Source organism: Leptinotarsa decemlineata, unplaced genomic scaffold (assembly GCF_025532065.1).
Source record: "Leptinotarsa decemlineata unplaced genomic scaffold, Ldec_3_MD MMD2_tig00026282_RagTag_RagTag, whole genome shotgun sequence".
Lineage (NCBI taxonomy): Eukaryota > Metazoa > Arthropoda > Insecta > Coleoptera > Chrysomelidae > Leptinotarsa > Leptinotarsa decemlineata.
The window spans coordinates 21,148,292-21,169,726 of NW_027412668.1; the positions used below are offsets into that span (position 1 = coordinate 21,148,292).

At 31.6% G+C, this 21,435-nt stretch overlaps 1 protein-coding gene across 1 annotated transcript; it reads left to right on the forward strand.

Moving 5' to 3' along the window:
- Positions 1-312: 312 nt before the first annotated feature.
- On the forward strand, positions 313-11,001 carry 128up (GTP-binding protein 128up). Its single transcript, XM_023162316.2, has 7 exons — positions 313-503; positions 563-859; positions 2,153-2,392; positions 3,050-3,218; positions 3,275-3,404; positions 3,940-4,062; positions 10,597-11,001. Exons 1-7 carry the CDS (start codon positions 462-464, stop codon positions 10,697-10,699), a joined length of 1,104 nt encoding a protein of 367 aa, XP_023018084.1. The 5' UTR covers positions 313-461; the 3' UTR covers positions 10,700-11,001.
- Positions 11,002-21,435: the final 10,434 nt, after the last annotated feature.

Consider the following 21,435-nt stretch of genomic DNA (forward strand, 5'->3'; position numbering starts at 1 on the left):
CTCAAAACCATCAGAGGATTGTTCGTCAATAATATTCTTGTCAACGGACATTCAAATTTTTTTCGAAAAAAATTACCGGTATATTCCACATTCAATTAGGAATTATTTCAATGAACAGAAATAGTAAAACAACTTGATTAATAAATAAATACATATTTGTTTTCGAACTTGACAATCCGTTCCGAAAATAACCGCCAGTTTATAGTTTTTTTAGGAAACCGCTGACAGAATTTCCGGTTAATATCGGTTAGCATTTGGTTACTTTCGGACCATACCCATACCATATCAAAGAACACTAGTTAGGGTGTTCTTCTGTACGTTTAACATATGGAACCACAGATTAAATCTGTGATGGAACTTAGAAATTAAGAGTGCATGGAAAACGCGAGTAATTTTTGTTCAACTTGCTTTTGAACGTTTTTCAATATTTCCTTGGAAATTTGAAATAAAATTTATTGAACATGAGTACTATATTAGACAAAATAGCGGCTATCGAGTCTGAGGTAATGCAATCTGAACTGTTTAAATGAATTATTCTTAGCCTAACCTATGAAATTTTCAGATGGCCAGGACTCAAAAAAATAAGGCAACTGCTGGCCACTTGGGGTTGCTTAAAGCAAGATTGGCTAAATTAAGACGCGAATTAATTACTCCCAAAGGAGGCGGTGGAGGCACAGGAGAAGGGTTTGATGTAGCTAAAACCGGTGATGCAAGAGTGGGTTTCGTCGGTTTTCCATCTGTAGGAAAGTCTACATTGCTGAGTAACTTAGCTGGTGTATACTCTGAAGTAGCAGCATATGAATTCACGACTTTAACTACCGTACCTGGGTGTATTAAATACAAAGGAGCTAAAATTCAGGTGAAGCTGATGAATTGTTATAGATTGTCGTTCGATTTGATCAGCATTGTAAATCTCCAAAATTCATTGTTGAAAAAAAAATCATGAGACCTACTTTTTGAGAAGAGCTTCGAAAGTACAATTAACTTGTGAAATAATACTTTGCTTCCAAAAGCAAATGCTGCAGACCAGGATTCTCCAATTCCATAGAGTTTAACTGAATTGAAAACGTTTGCTTCTCTTAGATGTTTCACCTTCACATACATCCACAATATCACCAACAAGTGTTTGTTACTAATTATCTAAAATACAATTAGGTTTTGATATAAACTGAATTTATGAGTCAGTTTGAGGAGTGCCTAGGAGATGACAGTACTACCAACCGTCGAAAGCGCTCGCAGATAATTAATAGAAGAATCAATAATACATTTGGTACTGATACTAACAGTAATTTTACCAAATAACTAATAACTATAGTATGAATCTTCATATATTGGCAGTTCTTCATGTTGAGATACATACCAATAAAAATTGCATCTCTTATCATCACATGTTTCATAAAACTCTTGTTATTAGGGTGAACAAATTTTGCAAAAAGAAGGTGGCATTCCACATTTCTGAAGGCAAAAAGAAACAACGAAATTGATGTTGGGAAGACATTATCCTTGAAATGCTATTGAAGAGACAAATTCTTCACTCCATACATTATCAGCTTTCTAGGACGGGTAAGATCCACCAATAATTTTTTGGGTATTCGACTCAACTCGAATTTGTCATTTTATTATCATCTCTCTCATTTCTGACTCGGTACTGTAATAGTCTAGTCTCAAAGAATAATTTTTTTGATGTTGATTAAAAAAATACATGTTTTTGTAAAATCTCTGACCATTGATCCAACTGTTTAATTTTTACTTCAGATTCATGATCAGAAAACAGATACATATGGGACAATTTAAATATCAAAATTTCACTGGAATGAAATTGTGACATCACCCATATCATTATCTAGTTAAAATTAGAAAATCAACATATAGTGTAGAATTAGTTATCCAAACTTGTTATAAATAACATGAGAAACTTACCTTTCTAAGAAAAGCTGATGTTTTGGTTACTAAATCATTTAGGTCATTAAAATGAAAAAACACTATTCAACATACAGTTATTTCACTTTCAAGAATCTTTTCAATGCAATCCCAACCTAAATATTTCACCTAGTTTTGCCAAGTGTTTATGAACTGTCACTTGAAATGGCGGAAAATCCAAACCAAATTACTGCATTATCCAATGTATGGTAACCCCAAATGATTGTTTCAGTTATTGGATTTGCCTGGAATTATTGAGGGTGCTAAAGATGGTAAAGGAAGAGGAAGACAAGTTATAGCAGTTGCTAGAACTTGCAGTTTAATTTTTCTTTGTCTAGATGTTTTGAAGCCATTACACCATAAAAAGCTCATTGAACATGAATTGGAAGGATTTGGATTGAGACTCAATAAAAAACCACCCAATATTTACTTCAAGAAGAAAGATAAAGGCGGAGTTAACTTGAATTGCATGGTAGGTAATGGCGAAAAAAAATTATTCAAAAAATATAATGAGGATCAGAATGAGGGTTGAACTTGGGATGATTTTCTGAGATAGATCTACATATATTATTTTCTGACGAGTACCCTTTTATAGAAATAAGGTGTTTTCATATGCTTTGGAAGACCAAATTAATGTTCTTCTCACACCTACTTGTTGAAATGTATTTCTGTAGTCGTTAGGTAGCCATGATTTTCAAAGGGAGCACTTAACCAATCCTGTAGTGTTTGATAAAATATTTTGCTTCACATAAATTGCTTCAGACTGGAAATATGTCAAATGTGCGGTAAACTAATGCATTTTGAACCGCGCCTCCCTAAGGTTCAGTAATGAATGGGGGATCCATCTATTGATTTAAACCTACAAACTCAAAATGCTTTCTAAAATTTCACCTTGCATGTCATATTTATATCTTTGGTAAGTATATTTGAAAATTTCCATTAGCTTCATATTATCCATTATTGTACATTCAAATTGAAATACAGACATACAATATGTGAATCATGACCATACGATTAGAATGAATTCTACCTTTGTAGAATTTTTGTTAAGTCAATGTTATTCTTAACACTTTCTTAGTAATTTCACATAATGCTGCAACCAGAATTTTTAAGCATTTGTTACTTTCAGGTTCCTCAATCTGAACTAGACTCAGATACTGTGAAAACAATTCTCTCTGAATATAAAATTCATAATGCAGACGTTACATTGAAATATGATGCTACAAGTGATGATCTCATTGATGTTATTGAAGGAAATCGAATTTATGTACCTTGCATTTATATTCTGAACAAGATTGGTAAAATTATACTTATTATGAGTTACTGAATAAAAAGTATATTATACTCATTTCAGATCAAATAAGTATTGAAGAATTGGATGTCATTTATAAAATACCACACTGTGTACCGATTTCTGCTCACCATCGATGGAACTTTGATGATCTTTTAGAAAAAATGTGGGAATATTTGAAATTAGTACGAATGTAAGTATACATCATATGAAAATATGCTTTTTTTTTATTTACTGCTTCTGTTTTAAAAAATTATTGATCAATAATACATTTTTTTAATTCATAGACAAACGACAAAAGTATTTATGAAACATCTACTTTCCCTTGCAGATATTGTGTAAAACAGAATTCTCTTTTTTGTTATCAGAGACAAATCATAAATATTTTGTCATTTGTGTGTCAGAAATCATTCATACTACTTTAAAATTGAATCTAGTTACCCTGATCCTAGCCATAAACTCTCAAAGAGTACCTTTACAGAGGTTTTATTGATGTTTGTTAATATTTTCCCCGCAATTGTTTTAAATTCTCTCATTTGTCAGAAACGTAAAGAGAATTAGCAAATAAATACTGTATCAAATAATTTTTTCCTGATTTACATCAAGTAGCTCAAGTAATCAATATTCGTTCTTAGTTTATTTATGCTTTCTGCTATAATATATAGCTGGAAAAATGTTTAATTCACAGTTGGTGTTGAGTCTTGTACAGCATTTTTTGACTTTTTCAGATACACCAAACCAAAAGGGCAACTACCAGATTACAATTCACCAATCGTTTTGCATGCTGATCACATATCTGTTGAAGATTTTTGTAACAAACTTCACAGGAGTATAGCTAAAGAATTTAAATAGTAAGTATTAATATGTTGTCTAACTTATTTTCAATCTCAGCTCTGTATTTATTTTTAAAAAATATCGTACCTGAATTGAATAGTTTTTCAGCAATTCTCATAGTTCTGTAAAATTGACTTCAATTGTGTGAATTCAATTGTGTAGATTGAAAAAGTTGGAGAGAGCTGGATTTGTCCGAAGGACTTTTCGAACCAGTGGAAAGTTTGTCTAAAAATGCTTGTCTGGCAGATGTAACATAAGTATCAACATATATTTTTCATTTTGTATGTCCAGCATTGATCTAGGCCTGGTCCAAATAATACATTTTTCTTCACAGAACATTTTTGAAAAAAAAACACTTGGAAAATAGAAAATATTTTCAAGGTTTTTACATTTTGGTAGGGATAGTAGTATCAGCCCATTTTTCATTATTTTATTAACCACTTTTTGTTTACTGGAAAACCCTACAATTTGTATGCAAAATATCAATATTGGTACAAGGTCTGTTCAAAAAATAAGGTATACCCCGCGGACTATGTAAATTCAATCAGCGATTTTTTGTTTTTTCTGTTGGTACACTCGTCTCGAAAATATGCTCACAGTTTCAGCTGTTTAGTTTGTTGGTGAGAGGCATAAAAGTTGGCAAATGTTTTGCGTGTTTGGTGATTTTCTGCTATCGAAAAAATAGATCAAAGAATTTGTATCAAATTTTGTGTTTAAAATGGAATTGAGTGTTCAAAAATACTTGAAATATTGACAGTGGCATATGGTGGTTGTACTCTTAGTCTGAAACATATTTACAACTAGTACAAACTTTTCACAGAAGGTCGAGAAGATGTGAATGACGGCGCTTGCCCCTGGACGCTCCAGAACGTGAGAAAGTAAAGAAAATTGTTATAGAGAATTGTCGAATTACTATTCGAGAAATTGCTGAGGTCAGCAAGTCGGTTGGCTCATGCCATGCACTTCTTTCAGAAATTTTGGGCATGAAGTGTGTGGCAGCGCAGTTCTTTCCAAAATTGCTGAATTTTGATCAAAAAAACCTTCGCATGAGCATCGCTTGTAAAGTGAACTAACAAAGGAATTGAACATGAAGATGATGGAACACGTGCAGATCATCCAGTTCCATGAAGTATCGTTTTTGATAGTTTTGTGTAGTTCGTGAACGAACTAGGTCGGAAGAGCGATCTTATGAACGAACTATACGAACTAGTTCGCAGACCCGTCACTCCTTAGTTCGTTAGTTCGACGGCACTGAGGCATGTTTTATTTTTTTTATTCAATGTTTCTTAATTCTTTTCTGTGTCATCATTAGTAGATAGATGAATACAAATTAATATGTACTAGATAGGTACTAATTCCAAAGATTAAAAGTTGATTATTTACAAACCTAAATAAATTGTTGATCAACGCAAGCGAATAAGACAACAAATAGGTCTTTCGCGACTTGAAGTAGTGAACTAACGAACTAAAAGATCAAACTAGTTCGTTTAAGAGCTGCGAACTGAAATGAGCGCTCGTGAGCTATAATGCGCAAGACTAGTTTTAGATTATGAATGGACTGACCCATTACTTGATGAAAATTAATAACACTATCCTTGATAATAATATTGATAAACATTTTCACAAACATTTTTTAATTATAAACGCGTTTCGCGAACACCGTAGCTTCCTTGGTAGAAATGAAAAATGTTTGTAAAAATTGTTTAATTATCATGGATAGTATAATTTTCAAGTATTAGTCATGCCCAACTAAATGGAAAGCAGCTGCATTTCATAATTCTTGCAATTGTACTCCAAACCCAACCAGAAAAGGTTACTACTTCGAGCAATAATAATTGAATCTATTCTGCGATAAGTGAAAATGTGTTCATTGTTTAATAATGTTTTTATGAATATAATTTATGTTTTGTTTTCATCAATACATTTTTCCGTTTCTTGAAAACAAAAGTTTACTTTATTTCATTGATTCGTTGCTGTTGCTTAAACTTGTGAAGCGACTAAAATGATAATGTACAGATACATACGAACATAAAACTAGATAAGATCAAGATGTCCCCATGAATATGCAATTTATTTGTGTTTGTAGCTTCTTTTACTTCTCTATTAATTAACTCATTCCAGCAAATTACTAGATCAAAATCGTCCATACTACTTGAAATGGTTCAAAAGGTGGTTTTGTTGAATCAAATTCAGACTTTTCGACTCCATGGCTTCGAATTATTTATTTATTTATTTATTTATTTATTTATTTGACACTTTGGTACATTGAGTACATGTGCTAAGTCATAATTAAAAAACAAAAATAAAACTACAGAAGTTGAACAATACAAAAACAATAAATATGGTTCACATCCACAAACTTTCACAACATAGAAGTATTATATAAAAAATCGGAGAAGCTCTAGCAAATACTCTCAAAATGTCATGAAAAAGTGTCGTGCAAGAATTCCTCAAGACTGTAGTAACACTTCTGTAAGAGAAGTTTCTTCACCTCAATTTTAAAAAGTTTATCTTACTCGATTTTCCTAATAGATGCCGGCAAGTTATTATAACAGTTTGTTGTATTAAATAGTGGGGAGCTTCTAAAGTGAGCCGTTTTGTGTGAGGGGGTTCTTAACAGTTTCCCATGACGGGTGTCTCTACCATGTATATCCGCATTTGTGACAAATTCAGTTATATTGTTACGGGCAAAAGTGACACACTTCAAGATAAATAAAGAAGGTGCCGTCAATAGGCCCTCTCTTAAGAAAATTGGTCTACAACTATCTTGAAAATCTATATCAAAAATTAGTCTCAGCAATCTTTTCTGAGCAACAAAAACTCGTGGAAATTCCCTTTCACATCCCCAAGAAATGATATTAAAGCTGATGTGAGAATAAGCCATAGAAAAATAGACATTCATCAATCCAAAATTATCTAGTGTTTTTCAATTGTTTGATTGAGTAATATGCGAAATTGAGTTTGTTGCAGACCTTCTGAATATGACCGCTCCAGGTCAAATTTTCGTCTAAAGACGTTCCTAAAAACAAGACTTTGCTGGAAGATCGAATACCATTTATTGTGGAAGAGTCACTGCTGAAATTTTTCCTAATAAATGATTTCATTGAAACAGATTTAGATTTATTCAGAATAAGTTTGTTACGTTGACACCAAGCACTGAATTTATCTATTATTTTATTTATTTTGTCTGACAACTCAACTTCGTTTTTGTCGGCCACAGTAATTGCAGTGTCATCCGCAAACATGGTTATATGACACTCAGAAAAGAATTCAGACAGGTCATTTATGAAATTGAGGAACAACAATGGTCCCAGGACAGAACCTTGAGGCACTCCTAGTTTTACATCTTTGGGACTTGATAAAATTCCATTGCAGCTAACTATTAGACTACGGTTTTCCATATATGATTTCACCCAGTTCAATAGATTATTTGGGAAACCTAGGCCTGCAAGTTTAATTATAAGAAATTCGGAAGAAATGGTATCAAATGCTTTTGACAAATCGAAAAAAAGTGTTACAACTAGTTTATTCGAGTCAACCTGTGTATAAATGAAATTTAATAAATGGTATGAAGCTGATTCAATTGATTTGTTCTTCCTGAAGCCATATTGGTTATTACTAAAAAGATTATTTTGATCCAAGTAATTCATAATTCTGTTACTAACAAGTTTCTCAAACAGTTTAGAGAGGGAACAAAGTAAAGATATCTGTCTGTAGTTGTCTACCTCAGTTTTGTCGCCTTTTTTATATAGAGGAAATATGAGAGCCGTTTTATACATTTTATACATTTGGAAAACAACCTACAAAAAATGACTGATTCATCAAAAACAATAGTGGCTCGATTATAAGGTCTACAATTTTTTTCACAGTAACTATTGAGATACCATCAGTACCTGCAGAGTTTTTATTTGCCATTGTTTCCAGAGTACCTAGAATTTCTGTCTTTGTGAATGCGGATGTATCGAAGGGATACTGACTAACAGTATTCTTCGAATAGGTACAGGGAAGTAATACATTTTGACCAAAGTGCTCTGAGATGAGCAGTTCGGCAGAAGATGAAAAATGTTCAACGAAAAGGTTTGAAATTTCTTGTGGATTGTTAATTTCCTCCTTTAATTCATTTTTTAGAGTAATAGTTTTGTTTCCAAGTGCCCTTTTTTATTTCCCTATTTATTATTTTCCAAACTTGTTTAGTTTTGTTACTGGATTTCCTGATTTTTGAATCGTAATAGTGACTTTTTTTCTTTTTTTATATTTAATTTGTGTTCTTTAATTTTTTGTTTATACAATTGCATAGCTTGATGGTCCACATTACAGTTAGTGGAAATTAACCAAAACAAATCTCTTAAGGCTTTGCTCTCTTTGACTGAATCATTTGAGATCCATAAGTTTGATGTATTTTTCCCTAGGCCCAGTTCTTTTAAAAGGACAAGAAACATCATAACACCAGGAAATTTGTTCAGAAAAATAAGAAAATCCACAATTCATATCAGTGAAATATAGTGAGGTCCAATCAATTGAGCCTAGTCTTGTTCTGAATTCATTGATGTTTTCAGGGTGCAACTGACGTTTACTTATAGATGCATTAGCCATTTCCCTAAATTTATTGGGATCACTGCCTATAATGAACGATAATAAATGACCCAAATGGTCAGCTATATTGGGTTGAACTATTTTACACGAACTAACATCAACAGGAAGTGTAGTAACCATATAGTCAATGCATGTAGAACTAGTGTAATCATTTTTGTTTGTAAATATTCTAGTAGGGCCCAAGTAATAATTATTAAAATTATAACATTCAAAAATATCGGTCAGAAGTTTGGTGTTGTTCTCTCACTCACAACCAGTAGAAACAGTGAGAGAATTCAATTATTACGGTTTGTGATAGAAATCGGTCAATATAATTTTGCAGAACCACTTCCAAATTTCTCCTACATTTCTACTCTCTGAAACTCAAGAATATTAGGCCCGGTAGAACCCACGTGAGACTCTCACCAGTGCCTGCTCCTCCAGCTTTTATATCATCCTAGACAAAAAGACAAATTGCGCCACTTCATAATGCGTTCTTCATTTTGGAATAAAAATCAAATGGTTTCAAATTGTATCAAAACATATCTAAAGATATACAAGTAACATAATTAACAACTAAAGAAAGGGTATTCCGGCACTAGGTGTTGTAGACAATGGTGGATGCTATCAGAAATATTGGAATTGAATCAGATGCTAAAACAAAAACAAACTTCTTTAAACTTTTCACAAAGCATTGTTATACCTTGTGCTTCTCGTTAGTTAAACTACTCAAAACAAGGCAGACCTCCAGAATGATAAACATCAAGTCAACAATGTACTTTATTGTCAAAGCAAAAATTATTATTGATGAAGCATAAATAAATAAAATAAATCAGTCAATTTACACAAAGCATTGTTATCCCTTATGCTTCTCATTAGTGAATGTAATTTATTTTCACAATTAAACCACCCAAAACACAGAAAACCTCTAGAAAAATAAACATCAAGTCAAAAATGTTCTTTATTGTCGAAGCAAAAACTATTTTTGACAAAGCATAAATAAATCAGTCAATTTACAGTAAATTAATTGAAGTAAAAATGGAACAATACAAGGCCTAACGCTTACATGTAGACAGAACATAAGATTCTATAAAGCAGTAAGAATTGATTTACATGTATAAATAAAATAAATCAGTTGATTTAACCTCAAAGGTTCAGGTACTCAAAATCTGTCTTCAAGATATTCTTCCAAGCTCTAATATGCTTTCGTAAGAAAACATTCCTTCACACGTTTTTGAAATATTTTTGAGTCTTAATACTTTTCATTTCAAATGGTAAATGATTAAATATCTTCCGACTCTCAAATATTATGGAACTTTTGGTTAATGTTGAAGTAGGTTTTGAATTGGACATACTGTTTGTAGAATGAAGATGCAGTAAATTATTAGTATTCTACTCTTAATGAACAGTGGTCTACAGTAGTCCAAACGCTTGGCTCTAGATATATATTTTATCGCACTTTTTTGTAGAACATACACTGATTGCATCAGCTGCTTGTTACAGAAACCCCAGAAAACGATACCATACCTCAGATGAGACTCTAGTAATGAAAAATATGATGTTTTTCCTGCTACTCCCAACTCCCCTATGTTTCACATTTAGTTACTTCTATCAGCTGTTTATCGTTGAAGAAGTGCTATCATTAGTCGAAATTCTTTCCTGTAGATATCGAATTGTAAATCCTGGTTACTCCTTATCACCAAGACATCTAATAATAGTAACTCCTCATTGTTTTCAATGTAAACTCAATATTCAGGAAACGAATACAACTTATATTACTTCGATTCTGAATGTGTTGAACTGGAACTTGTGCCCATTAGCACAAGAAAAATATTTTGTTTTGTTTGTACCTACCAATAAAAATCATTTACATCATCAGCAACATTATTTGGAGTAAGAATCAATGGTAATATTTTTCGAACAGGTTCAGAATTGTTTTAGTGTGTAGGACATATAATAATTTGTACTTTTTTTTTCAGTGCCTTGGTGTGGGGATCATCTGTGAAGCATCAACCGCAAAAAGTTGGTTTGGAACATATTCTGTGCGATGAAGATGTTGTACAGATCGTTAAGAAAGTTTGAGAAAGTTCTAATGACTTGACTGTAAAATATGCAGATCATATGGTTGCAAAACTATCACTTATATTTTTAAATATGAAAAATGATTCTTGAAAGGATGAAAATAGTAACAATTCACTTTTTGGGAGAAGTGTATCTATTAATTACTTATATTCAACAAATATTTTTTGAATAATTTTTACGCTATTTCATTTGGAACTGTATGCAACTGTATAATTATAAGTTTTGGGAAATATTTTCTGCACGGAGGAAATGACATGAAATAATGATGTTAATTACTTTTAAGAATAAATTGAAAAGTTCTCTTTTGTTCATTTTACAATTAACAAACTAATACTCTTATTCCTAATCTTAGTAACAAATGAAATAAATTGAACAAATAAGCATTTTAACTCTTGTTTTTAAACATATTTTATTGGCTTGAGGAATATAGGATCTTATTCATTACATATTCTTTGTCATTTGAAATATGCTGGATAGAATTTTCATAGTAATAAACTGATTTTGGTCAAGAAAACCAAAATTTTGGGGATTAGGCAAACCATTTTGGAGGAGGAAATAGTTCACATGCAATGATCCACAAGTGGTTTGTGGAAGGAATTTCTTATGAAAGAGATATATGCCATCAAGTATTTGATAAAATTGATGAGCCGGATTCGTGTTGAGGACCAATCAGTATACAATAATATAAAAACTATATATTAAGGATTTTCAGTTATATGTGAATTTATTAGATTTCAACTGTTTCAAAAGTCAATACAAAGATACAGTCATCTCTGTATTCAGCAAACTCAACGTTTAATATAACTAAGTTGGCAAATATTCCATTCGTATGTGAGATTAAATTATTTTTATTTATAAAAACTCATTAATACAGTTTATTGTGAAAATCATACAATAAACAGTATTAATGAATTTTAATATGGATTTTCAATTATTGGCCAGTTCTATTCAATTAATTTGATTTATGTTCTTGGATGAACAAAATCCATGATGTTTTTAATTGAAACCATGGTCAAAGAAGTCGCCACAGATTCCAAGTTTGGCATTGTCGAACATGCAATTGAATGTTTCAAATATTTAAAGAACAATTCAACTTCGATAACAGATACAAAATATAGATGAAATAAACAATTCAACAATACCATCGAACTAAATCTACAATGTCAATATTCAAAACGGCACTCCTAAACTTCCTAGATTCAGACTATGGAAAGTTGTATTTGCTCTTCGCTGCTATCAATAATCCACCCCCTTTTACCACAATCACATCAAAAGACTAAGTGATGATTACCTGCTGAACGGATTCTTTTGGTATCTCTACTACATATCAAAAGATTAATATAAGGAACTGATGATGATAATATTTATCTCAAAGATATGCTAACCAATACAACTTTTATATATAGACTTAAGAGAAATGAAAATTTCTATGTTTTTTACCACTTTCAATTGTAACTACTGCAGTTTCATCCTATATGAACATTCTCAAACTTATACAAATATACAGTTTATTGTATAAGTTTGAGAATGTTCATATAGGACGAAACTTCAGTAAAGTTAATTACAATTAAAAGTGGTAAAAAACATAGAAATTTTCATTTCTCTTCTCATTATGATCTCCTACCACGTAGTAACGGCTACATCCATCTATTTATTGAAAGACTTGAGATTAATAATGGTTAATTAATGGTTAATAAGCTAAAAACCAAGAAATCACAATATTATGAAAATCACATTGATCAAAATAGGGGTAATGTAGAAGAAATGTGGAAAACACTGAAAAAATTGATAAAAGGTGAAAAAATAAGTTAAATTACAAATGTATCAATTTTGGCACAAACACTGTAGCTCAAAATGAACTTGAAGCAGCTTATATGTTCAATGAGTATTTTATTGAAAGTATAAAAATTCTTTCCAATCTGATTACACCAGTATCTGAATAGAATAATGAACATTTTCCATTAATACCTAGTAACTTTGTAAAATTTGAGAATGTTAATCTTATAGAATTGAAAAATATGATTTTTTATCTTCCGAACAAAGGCTTCAGTTGCATCAGGTTACTTTCCTGAGAATCTAAAAATGTGCACTAGGATTCCTATCCTTAAAATTAACAATGCAACTAAGTAACAGATTTCAGAGGAATAAACACTTTGCCAAACTTTGAAAAAATCTTAGAAATCATTGTACATCAACAACTATCAAAATACTTCGAAGTAAATCAGCTTCTAATTGGTAATTAGTCAGGTTTTAGACGACAGCATTCGTGCGAAACCGCCTTACAATTAACGATATCAAACTGGAAGCAAGGAATAGATGAGGGTAACTATATAATTGCAGTTTTTCTTGATTTCAAAAGAGCCTTTGAAACCATCGACAGAAAAATGCTAGTAACAAAACTAAAATATTACAGTATTGAAGGTAATGTGTTGAAATGGTTTCAGCAATATCTAAGCAATAGGTCACAGAAATGTAAAATAGAGAAAGCATTTTCTAGTGAACTGGCTAATGGTAAAACCTTATTACAGTTGATACCCCAAAACCAAGCAGTCAAATGAAATATGTACAAGGCAAATATCGGAAAATGAAATACCTCTCCCTATTCTGAAATCTACTTTGACAAAGGACTCTGATTTAAGAAAGCAAAAAATATATAATCACGTACCCTCCAAAATTAGAAATGAAAAAATTTATTACAGATTCAGAAAAATAATAAAAGAAGCTCTACTCAAAAGAAGCATTCTATAATCTCGAGGAATTATACAGTGAAACTCTGCTATGATTTTATTGTCAGTATGTACTATTTACATTTCATTTCCTTTTTTAATAAATTTTTATGCGATTCTTTTATATGCCCACTCATTTTATCTATATTTGACATGTTTATTTTTTCAGCTGATTAGTATAAGATTGATTTACTTTTGTTAACCTTTTGATATTCAGAAAAGCACTCTTTAACATTTTTGTCTAACATGCTTTGTCAATAATAACTTGATTTCTTGGAATTTATCTCTCTCTCTCTATCAGCCGCCTTGGCTTCGCACGGCTAGCATCGTCATATTTCAACCAATTTACATAAAACATTAATACACATGAACCTTCTTTGGACTTCAATAGTTTTTCAGTTTATCGCGTTCAGACAGACGCGGCGGGAAAACTTTATTTTATAATAAATAGTGACAATGAATAGTCAAATAGCTCTTACCACCAATATGAAACTATTCCTCATTCATAAATTCACGTAAATATAATAATTGAAAATTCTGTAATATATGAAAAAAACAATATATTCATTAATGCCTAGGAAATAATTTTCTTCATTAATATTTCAAAATGACTCGCATGCAAATCCTTCAGAAATCAAACTTCACCAAGCCTGAACTAAGTTCATTAATTCCAGAAGAAGAATCTACAGGCGAAAATGTGGAATTGAGTCAGTCTCCTCCATCCATCATTTCAACTTCTTTTGTAGAAAAACAATACAGCTTCATTATCTACATAGACAATTTTCGATTTTTTGTATCCACAATTGTGTCCTAGAAGAAAATTTTAATTGATTGTTGGAATGAAGCAGTTTATAATTTCATATGATATCCTTGATAAGCAGCAAATCTAAAATTAATACAGAGGAAGACAATTTAATGGCTAAATTCATGCAGTCACATCCTGAAATAACTGATAAAGTATGAAAAGAACACACCGAATAGAAAAAAAAAATTAAATACATTACACACTTCTCCTAACGTGTGTTTCAACCATCAAGTGGCTAATTTGTTTGGTGATGCCCCTCAAGAAGAGTTGTCACAGTGAGGGAGAAATGTTTGCTTCGGATAAAGAAATTAACAAAATATGTGCCTAATTTTGGGTATTTGTGAATGTGAAAGAATGTGCTATCATGTAAAACTAATATTTGTTATAACTTCACTTCCCCTTTAAACAAGGGAGAGTGGAGAAGTCGAAACAGATCTTAACTATTTCATAACATAACTTATTTACTACACACAATGCACTTCCAGAAAATATATCTAATCAGCACATAAGTAATAGTATCAGTTGAAAAAACAGTTCGATGAGCAATGCAAAATAAATGTTTGTCAACTTAAATAGGACTTTTATGAAATATTTATAGAATACTGTAACAAATTGAAAAATTAACTGTCTTAAACAAATTTATGTCCAATAATATTTCACTAATCACAAACTAATTTATTCACAACACTTAGCAACTAATGCTTAATTTATTTTTACTAGTACTGTACTGTATCATGTTTATTCATATTTGGGGTTAATATTTTACAATTATTATGTGATTTGCTAGGACCCTGTTATAGGTTCGTAAGCCCTCTTGGGTCGGGAAGCCAGGCTTATATAGTGTAACGGTTCTTTCTAGAAATCGGTTCGGTAGTCGGTTCGATACTCAACTAGTTTTACCGGCGGTTGCCGACTGCATTCTTTCGCGGTGATTTCATGTGTTTGTTCGCTGACCGGCATATCGGTCAGGGGCGGCTTTGGATTCGTTACAATACCATAACACTTTTATATTTTGAAATTTACCTATTCGTGTTGGATTAAAATTAGATTCATAGATTTAAAATAGATAACTCCTTATGAATAGGATGGCATAACATACTAATATTTTCGTAGGTTATATAATTTTTTTCAATTCTATAATATATGATGTATATCATACTAAATAACCTTGTAACAGAAATGGAAATAAAAATACAAACAGACGCAGTTCAGGAAATTGAGTAATAGCAGAGGAACTTGTGAGAAGGCGTTGAAAAGAGTTACAATTCAGTTGATTAGTCATAAGGTAGAAGTACTAATCAATGAATCGTCGTTTATAAATTATTTTCAATTAATTCATCAGACGTTGCATTAACGCCTTCATGATATATCACATATATACGGGAGGAACTCCTTAGCATTAACCACTTGGCAAATTACATTCATATTTCATAATTGACCATATTTGGGAGGTTACCGGAATTTGCATAGTGAGTAGAAGGTTTATTATGAAATTGGCGTTTTGTATTCCATATAGGGTCGAACGTAATTACCATTGATTCTTTGTACTGAATGAGTTAATAGTACATTCGTTGATATTGGTCCAACTACTGGTAAAGAATGACTTGAAATTGACAATTTCATTTTTTATTATATTGATCAGGCATCGACTGCTTGATCCTTAGCCTCGTGTAGGTAATCTAAATAACTTCTCGAACTCAGCAATCTAAAGTTGCAGAATTATCCCAACTTCAAACAGATAAATTACCTCGAGAAAAATATCTTGTGGAGGTTGGGATTGAACTCACGGTTTTGATAGTGGGTCGGGCGCACTACCACTGCCCCAATTCAATGCTAATTATTTTAGACTTTGTTGTGAAACAGTCATTTTCGACTGTTTATTTGAATATGTCGTATCCTTTATAATAGAAAATTTAAAAAAAAATATATTAAATTTTTCCTCTGAAACACATAAAATTCCAAACTTTAAAAAAATTAAAAAAGCCAGTAAAAACAAAAAATTTTATTATGAAAATTATTGGCGTCGCGATTATCTGTCTAAGATGCAAACAATAATGCAAAACGTAAGAGATATTTTAAACCCCTCAAAAAGTGTAAAGTTTTTGTTTTCTTATTTAAAACCTGAGCTGTGCTAACCAAAGTATTCCACATGACATGACAATCTGGTGATGGTTGTTTATTTGTGGTTCGATCCTAAAAAGTACAGTTTCAGTACTTAAGATCGATCCACGAAAATATCAGAAAGAAATCAACTACAAGTTTCTAGTTTTGGAAATAATTCAAACCAAATTTCCTAGACCCAGATACAAGCGCGGTCATAGCCAAAAATTTTGGAAAGGGATCATATTAATAGCAAAGTAAGTCGAATGAATTGAGATTTTGTTGCATATAGTTTAGAAATTAATATGTTATCACCATACTGCGTCTAATTATTATTGATTAATTACCCATCATGTTATGCTTAGAATTTCACTAATTAATATTTTTTTAATGAAGTAATAAGCATTGAAAGAAGAGATAAAAACACAAACTTGAAAACCTTAATAATCTATCGACAATCTTGGAGTTGTCGTCCATCCTCAAATATCTCGACCAAGAGATATTTGAGGTCGTTTCTTTTCTTTGTCTCAGATTTGTTCATAACCCATGAGACAATGGACGAATTTTTGGATTTGAATCTTTAACGAAACTATGTTCACCACATAATAATTTGCATATTATGAATTTTGTTCATATTTGTTTATAATATTTAAGATATCTGAGGTTATCTCTGGATAAATATTCAGGAGAGCTAACTCTTTAGCCGATCTTATAACATGATTGCTCTCAACCAACTTTTCACAAGCATAAACGCACCGTTTATTAAAAAAGTTGCCAATATTTTCAGCAACGTTTATATATTTTCGATCAAAGTTTTCGTCTCCACTTTGAAATGCATAAATTAGGAAAATCTTCTGTATATTCAGATTTTGGCATAATACGACCCCGTGGTGGTGGTGTTGAACACCACCAGGAAACAGGCCACACAATAAGCTTCGAAAACACCAAGACCATTGCTATGGAGAAAAATCTTCAGGCCAGAATAATTCGGGAAGCAATCGAAATTGAAAAACGCTCCAACTGCCTTAACAAGCGAGATGATTCGCAGAGACTACCACAAACATGGAGAACATTGATTTCACGAAAGATACCTGAAAATACTCAGGTGCCCGGTCAGGCAAACCCGATACCTGCTACAGTAACATAAATATGGGCCCGAACAACAGAGTGACCAGTACGAACTTGGAGTGGAACACAGCACACATAGAACTAATAACGAGACTTGGGGACAAGGGAGATTACGACCTCGTCCTCGAGTCATGTAAGTACAAATTTAAGTGATTCTTGAGAATGGCTCCAAAGCAGGATCCGAAACGTCGAAAATTACAGATATATATATATATATATATATATATATATATATATATATATATATATATATACAGTGTGACCCATTTAAAATGGAACCACCCCTGTAGAATGTGCATTTTTCAATCAATCTCAATTTTTTTTTATTGAAATATTAAGCATGAAAAACTGTATCTTGACACTAACTTTCACAATTTTAGTTTCATTTCCAAGGCACTCTATGGTTTTTTTGTTTGTCAAAAACGGCAAAAGTTTATTAGGCAATTTTTGTTTTCAAATTTGACTACACCACTGGATTCGTAGTCGTTATTAATCAAAACTGTCAAATTTTCATTAAAAAATATTTGTTAACAACGAAGTTACAACATCTTCAATTTTGGAAACAAAGTATTTGTTTGTAATTTTTATTCAGATTATAGACATATTTGAGATCTGACAACACTGTCATCACCAAGTAGAACACCAGTGAATTTGTACAGTGAAAATCCGAAGTCAACAGCTCAATGCGTTCTACAGTTATAACTCCTGAAAATATGGTAATGTGAGAGATTTGTGGTGCAAGCGTTTTGTAATAAAAATCTGACTACGCCACTGGATTTGTGGATAATATTCCCTTAAAATCATTCATTTGAGTGTAGGTTACGAGAAGTGAAAATTAAAATAAAAATTGAATAATTGAATAACAGAAAATTAAAAGTTCATTTTCAAGTTATGCAGTAGTAGACCAAGTTCAGAATCTCATGTCATGGGATCTCCCAATTGCGCTTTTACCAAATCTTGATAGAATCTTGAAGTATTAATGGTCATACTTGTAAGCTTTTTGGAAGTTTCCCAATGATAAATAATAGTACTTTTGTAACAGCGCGCCTGGAAAATCACATTTTATGAGATTCTGAACTTACTCTACCTTCTTCTATAGCTGATGAAAACAAAATGTATACAAACAAGTTTCAAAGTATTTATTCAACAATTAATTGCCATTATGAAAAAACTGATACTAAAATAAACATTGATTTAAAACTAAACATTCAAATTTTTGTGGCTTCTACCAAACCTCCATTAAGTTCAATACATTTATCGTATCTCTTCCGAATATTGTTTACACTATTTCTTATTTGTTGAACTGTAATTTCGGCACAAGCTTGTCGTATCCTTTGCATGAGTTCAGCTCGATTCGTTTGTCTTGTTCTGTATACTTTTTGTGTCAGAATACCCCACAGAAAAAAGTCTAATATTGTTACATCAGGCGATCTAGGTGGCCATTCAATTAAGTCACTACCTCGTCCTATCCAATGATTTGGAAACTGGTTATTTAGCCACTCTTTAACAATCCTCGAATTGTGCACGGAACAGCCGTCGAGCTGAAAATATAAATTTACTTGTTCCGCAAGAGGCATTTCATCTATTTCGTCCGATAATTGGTTATTTAGAAATTCCAAAAAATTTTGCCCGTTTATGTTTCCATCAAAAAAATATGGACCTATTATTCTATTTTGTACTATACCACACCAAACGTTAACTTTTTCGGAATATTGACTTTTACAATTTATGATCCAGTGCGGATTTTCCGTAGCCCAATACCGAGCATTTTGCGATGAAACTACCCCATTGGTGCTGAAAGAAGCTTCATCACTAAACATTATGCAGTTTAAAAAATTTCTTGTACCTATTCAGGTACTCGCCTTGTGCCCACAAACAAAATTCCATACGTTTCACTTCATCACCTGCCTTTAAAGAGTGAAGAAATTTAGGTTTAAATGCTCTCATTTTGTTTTGTTTAAGACATCGTCGAATAGTCTCTCTCGATAAGTTTAAATCCAAACTGGCGACTCGTAAACTTCTGTTTGGGTGGTTTCTAAAATAATCTAAAACAGCACCTTCGTTTAAATTTCTTCTTCGGTGATTATTTTTTAAAATATGTTTGCTGACTGCACCGGTTTCTTTAAATGTTTTGTTAATTTTACTGACGGTGCTTCTGTCAATGGGAAGTCGATTTGGATGTCTGTGATTAAATATCCTAGCTGCTTCTCTTTCACTATGATAATTGTCCCCAGAAATTCTCACAATTTCAATTCTTTCTTCTAATGATAATTGCAAAGCCATTATTAAATGCACGTAACTAACAACTATTATTTTATTTATGATTAACTGTCAAAATCACAGCCTACTGTTGATTTATTATAAAACCTTTGCATAATGAGTTCAGCTTCCTCAAATTATTGATATCTCCTCTAAAAGATTGTTTTAGCTGAGTTATGAAGAATTTACAGGGAACAATTTTTGTCCTGCTCTCTGTTTTATTATTGAATAAATGATTTCCATGCTTTAAATCAATTTGATTTTAGCGGCTATGCGGAAGAATGTACTAAGTACTGCATAACTTGAAAATGAATTTTTAATTTTCTGTTATTCTAGAATACACTTCTCGTAACTTACACTCAAATGAATGATTTTAAGGGAATATTATCCACAAATCCAGTGGCGTAGTCAGATTTTTATTACAAAACGCTTGCACCACAAATCTCTCACATTACCATATTTTCAGGAGTTATAACTGTAGAACGCATTGAGCTGTTGACTTCGGATTTTCACTGTACAAATTCACTGGTGTTCTACTTGGTGATGACAGTGTTGTCAGATCTCAAATATGTCTATAATCTGAATAAAAATTACAAACAAATACTTTGTTTCCAAAATTGAAGTTGTTGTAACTTCGTTGTTAACAAATGTTTTTTAATGAAAATTTGACAGTTTTGATTTATAACGACTACGAATCCAGTGGTGTAGTCAAATTTGAAAACAAAAATTGCCTAATAAACTTTTGCCGTTTTTGACAAACAAAAAAAACCATAGGGTGCCTTGGAAATGAAACTAAAATTGTGAAAGTTAGTGTCAAGATACAGTTTTTCATGCTTAATATTTCAATAAAAAAAAATTGAGATTGATTGAAAAATGCACATTCTACAGAGGTGGTTCCATTTTAAATGGGTCACACTGTATATATATATATATATATATATATATATATATATATATATATATATATATATATATATTTAAATATTGAATATAAGTTACAAAAAAGATTTGAAGCTTCATAACTCCTATTGAATTATATGCGAGCGTTTTCGACAACTGCAGTTGAGTAGAGCCTTGTCCTATTTGTCAAATCCTCGAAGTGATTCTGAAAGTTACTCTCAAAATTGATAATGATGTTAATTAATATTGAACGAAAGTCATTTTTTGTGAATGATACCAGAGCCTTTATCGGACTCTTTTTAGGTATTTTCACATTCCACAATCTGAAAAAATCTTATTATATTCTCTAATTTATAGGTATATAAAATAATACTTAATCAATTTTTCATAAAGAATTTGAACAACAGACTGAAAACTTTTTGATAATATCTACATAAAATGTTTACATTTTTTAATGAAGAAAAATCTATTCATATACGACAATCCCTTTGTTGAAACTAATTTAGATGTTAATTAATAAATACACCTAGTCACAATCGTGGGATAATTGAGGAATATTGATGATCTGAAGCAACACTCATATGAAACGTGAACTTTACATACCTATATTAATTATTCATTTCTTCATAAACCACATGAAAAAACGCGGATGACAGCATACCTGGGAATATTTTTTATGAAATAGTTATCAGCTATAATATCCCAAGGACATTGATAACTAACGAAATAATTTTATCACAGTTTTCGAAAGCACGTTATTTGGTAACATCCCGACGCCGAAGGTGGAGGGATGTTACCTAAATTAACGTGCTTGAGGA